Raw genomic sequence first — 4,653 nt, forward strand, 5'->3', positions numbered from 1 at the left:
CTTGGAGGCCAGGATGACCAAACTTCCGTCTCTCACACTTCAGACATATTGTCAGAAGGGACGAGTCGCTGGGGAAGGATATCATGTTTGGTAAGGTGGAGGGTCAGAGAAAAAGGAGACCCCCAACGAGATGGATTGGCCAAGTGGCAGCATGGATGGACTCAAGTGTGGCAATAGTAGTGAGACTGGCCCAGGATCGGGCAGTGTTTCGTTCTGCTGTGCATAAGGTAGCTATGAGTCGGTACCGACTCGATGGCACCTAACAACAACAACAACAACCACTTCAGATACTGGACACTAGCCCTCGACATTCTAGCAACACAAACTATACAGCATCACAACCAGATGTTGCCTTCTTCAAGTCTATGTGCCTGCTGGGGTCCCCCTCACATCCCCCACCTTCATTTCCTCATTTCATTTCCTGGATGTTTTATCTTTCCCCAATGGGCTTAGGAAGCCACCTCCATCTCACCAAGCATACACTACAGACACTATGCTTGCCCACCTCTGGGTTCCTTTTGCCACAATACTATATCATTCTATCATGGTTGTGATGTGTCATGTGCCATGGAATTGGCTCTAATTCATAGTGACCCTGTATAATGTTTCCAAAGCTGTAAGTCTCTACAGGAGGAGACAACCCTATCTTTCTTCCATGGAGCAGCTGGTAGATTCGAACTGCTGACTTTGAAGTTAGCAGCCCAATTCGTAACCCACAATGCTACCAGGGCTACTCTCTCTATCACAGGGGTGCACTAAGGCTTTAATTTATAAACATCTCCCCCAAACACCCCTAAGTTCTTAGAAAAGAATAGTCATATTTCAATTTATATTCCAAATTTCCAAATGCTCTCTGCCACCTAGGAATCACTCAACAAAAACTGTGAAGTTAGAGGAAGATGAAGGTAGGGGGAAGGTGACAAAACATCTAAATAAACCACATAGCAGGACTCTGGGAGATAGAGCGCAAGAGCGTTGCTCAATCCCTTAATGATGCTACATCACTGACTCCTTCATTAGCAACATGAGGAGGCTAGACCATCCTTTACCAGAATGAAGTATCTTGAATCAACTCCATCCAGAACTTCAGGTTTATTTGATCCATATATTGCAATTTCTTCTCATTTATTTTAATTAACTTTATTCTCTTCCATATGTAATCAGAGCTTCTGATTACAAAAAGAAATGGATTTGAATCTAACATTTACACACTTGGCTGCTAAACAAAAGGTGGGAGGTTAGGGTTCACCCAGCAGTCTCAGAAGAAACGTCTGGAAATGTACTTCTGAAAAATCAGCCGGGGGGGTGGGAGAGCACACACCACTGTGGAACACAATTCTACACTGGCACACAGAAGGTCTCATGAAAAATTGAGTAAAATATTTGCACTAATTTTTGTTCATTGCCGTCAAGTGGGTTCTAAATCACAGTAACCCTATATAGGATGATTTCCGAGGAGTGACTGGTGGCTTTGAACCAGCAACCTTGTGTTTCGCAGACCAATACTTATCCTACAGTGCCACAATCTACTTTCAGTCATTATTGTTGCTGTTGTTAAGTGCTCATGAGTCAGTTCGACTCACAGCAACCCTGTATAGAGTTTCCCAGAAGCAGCTGGTGGGTTTCAACTGGTTCAAAGTCCAGTTCTGATCCTACACAGGTATGTCACATTTAGTATGCCAAAAAGTGATTTTCTACCATATTACCTATTTTTTCCATCTGCAAAGCAAAATCATATATCGACAAATAGTTCATCTAACCCAGCAAGTACTGAGGACATGTCAGGTAACCTGAACGTAAATACAACTCTAGTGGTACTGACCCAGAACAACCTTACTGCTTACTTCCGCAGGCTAACAGGGGGTAAAGCCATACCTTTTTCAAAGGACCTGGTTAAAAAAAACCCAACTACTGCGCTCACCAAATGGTAAAGTGTTGGTAAAGGAAACCAACAAAGTTCAATTGTACCCATCTCCATGCCTCTGAGCAGATGGAACGGCACCGTTTTCCTGTTAAACAATTAAATGAAATGAAGAATGAACACTAGAATTACGGTGGCATTTAGAGCTAACTTTTTTTTTTCATGGGTCATGTTGATGGTCTTGCTGTCATGTATTAATCCTGGCAGCCTTGATTCTTTTTTAGGAAACCAACCAAAACATGGACGCACACAGAGCCAGGGGACTCATATTTCAGTTGGCAAAATAACCATTAGAAACGCTGAGGCTGAAACGTTTCCAAACCAATTCATCGTCCAGAATATCAAATTAAGAGTCACTGGGGCCAACTGCTCAGCTAGAATGAGCAAAGAGTACGCTTGCAAACCTGGACCGCAAATCCCAGCACAAAGTGATTTAGGAGACCAAAACTTTTCCTTCCAGGTTGCAACTCAATCCAAAAGTCAAAAGTCTCTTATGGTGGGTGGATGGCTCAACAACTGGAACCCAGTTTCAAGATGCAAAGATGCACTAACACTTCATTTAATAGATATTTCAGGTCCTTAAATAAAAGGCAATGACATCCTCTGGGAGTTTGAACACGGGTGCATTTCAAAGCCCTTATGTTTTGTATATTCCGCAAACTCTACCAACAAAAGTGAACGTCCTTTGACTTCTAAGTTTGGGAGCACTTCAGTTTGGGATGAATGAGCTTTAACTCCGCCAACTGCATGTTTACTCTAGTCCTCACGTGGCGTCGTGCGGAGACCCAAGCGCAGCGTCTGGGACTGCGCGGGGCGCGCCTGGGAACCCACAAACTTTTACTCAAGTAAACTTAAGTAAATCTGGGAGGCAGCTCGGAGGCAGCGTCACTTGTCACACACAGAACCACTCCCTGAAGTCCACTTAGTACAAACAAACCGAGGACTTCTATCATCAGCACGACCCCGCCCCCACTACCACCCACACACAGCCGGCAGGCAGCTTCAGCCACACAAAGGCGCGTGGGTGCCAGCAAGACCCTCCCCCCGCTCCAAAGGTGCGCAAAAAGCAGGGGGCGCGAAAGCCGGGTGGGAGAGGTGCTGGCGCGAGCGTGGAGGTGCGCCCCGGGCTACTCACAGGGTGACCGTGCGGTTGGGCAGCGTGTCCGGGGGCAGGACCTGCGCCAGCTCCAGGCTGCTACACACCACCTTGCCCTCGGCGGCGCCCGCAGCCCGGCCGGCTCCTCTGGGCCGCCCGTCTTGCTTGCAGCCGGGGGGCAGTGCTCCTGCGCCCCCGCCGCCGCCTCCCAACAGCGCGAGCAACGCGAATGGCAGCAGCAGCAGCGGCGACGGCGAAGACGTGCGGCCCCGCCAGCGTCCCGGTGGCTCCATGTCGCTGACCGGGTGGCGGGCCGGGCCTGCGGGCCTAGCGGGCCACCACGGCGCCTGGACGGGCAGGCGCTCGGCGCGGGCCCGGCGGCACCCGGAGCCTCATGGCGGCCGGAGGACGGGCCCTCCTCGGCGCCAACATGCTCCTTTGTCCGTGGCCGCCGCGCTCGGCCTCTGGGGAGCAGCGGGGTCACGGCCGCACGGGTTCCAGCGCTCTTCTCGGGCCAGGCGGGAGCGCCGCCTCCTCCGCCACCGCCACCGCCTCTTCTGCCGGCCACGGCCCGCGGCGGCTCCTCCCAGCCCGCCGGACGCCCCTGCTTCAGCCCCTCCTTCGCCACCACCTCCTCCTGCTCCTGCCACTCCCCTGCTCCTCGCCCCTTCGGGAGGGACGCGCGCGCTCCCGGACCCTACGCCGCCGTCCGCCTCGGGGCGAGACCCCGACCCCGACCCTGGCCCGCGGTGCCTGCGCTCGGCGGCTGTGGCGGGCCCGCTGGAGCGCGGGAACTCGTGCAGGAGGCGGAAGAAAGTTCTAGTCCAAACTCCAGCCGCCGTGGCGACTCTCCTGCATGCTGGCCTCCTTCGCCTTCCAGACAAAGCCGCCCTGTGAGCCCCTAGCAGCCCCAGGGATGCTGTGGGGGAGAGGAGCAGGACTGAATATCCTTGACCAATGACCGGAGGGAAAAGGGCCCCAAACAAAAAAAGTCTTCTATCTCTTCCCCTACTCACCACACTGTTGTTATTTAGTGCCACCCAGTTGGCTCCTACTCATAGCAACCCTGTGTAGGTTTCCGAGGAGTGGCTGGTGAGTTTGAAACCCCCTCAGTTAACAACAACAACACTACCCCCACGGAATATCAAACCTTCTCTTGCAAACACACCAGCCCTAGAAAACAGGTTCATGTTCAAGAAAGTGGGCTTTTAGAAAATGTTCTAATCTTCACCTCCTCCAATATCTACAGTTACCATATCAAGCGAACAAATTCTCTGCCTACTGTGAAAAATTCACCGGGCTGCAAGTGAGTTTAAACCGCAAGATCCACAGTTCAAACTCACTAGCTGCTTCTTGGAAACTCCATACAGGGTTACTAAAGAGTCTGAACCGACTCCATGGCACTCAACAACAAAACTGTGAGATATATCTTTTAAACAACCCGGGAATCTAGATTTAAACATAGAATTTTCCGACAGAGAGGAGAGACCATGTCAGGCCCTTGCCTTTTGCTTCCTGTGCCAGCTCCATCCAGGTACAAATGCACACCTCAGTCAGCCAGCTCCATCCAGGTACAAGTGCACACCTCAGTCAGCCAGCTCCATCCAGGTACAAGTGCACACCTCAGTCAGCCAGC

The 4,653-nt window shown here is 51.2% G+C and overlaps 1 protein-coding gene across 1 annotated transcript in view; it reads right to left on the reverse strand.

The window, feature by feature from the left end:
• The window catches only part of GPR125 (G protein-coupled receptor 125), a 208,236-nt gene extending 204,650 nt beyond the window's left edge, over nt 1–3,586 (reverse strand). Inside the window, exon 1 of the mRNA XM_006866290.1 lies at nt 3,057–3,586. Within this exon, the coding sequence (XP_006866352.1) occupies nt 3,057–3,310 (254 nt within the window). The 5' untranslated portion in view covers nt 3,311–3,586. The remainder of the gene's footprint in view (nt 1–3,056) is intronic.
• Nucleotides 3,587–4,653: the final 1,067 nt, after the last annotated feature.

Source organism: Chrysochloris asiatica, unplaced genomic scaffold, assembly GCF_000296735.1.
Source record: "Chrysochloris asiatica unplaced genomic scaffold, ChrAsi1.0 scaffold00089, whole genome shotgun sequence".
NCBI classification, from domain to species: domain Eukaryota; kingdom Metazoa; phylum Chordata; class Mammalia; order Afrosoricida; family Chrysochloridae; genus Chrysochloris; species Chrysochloris asiatica.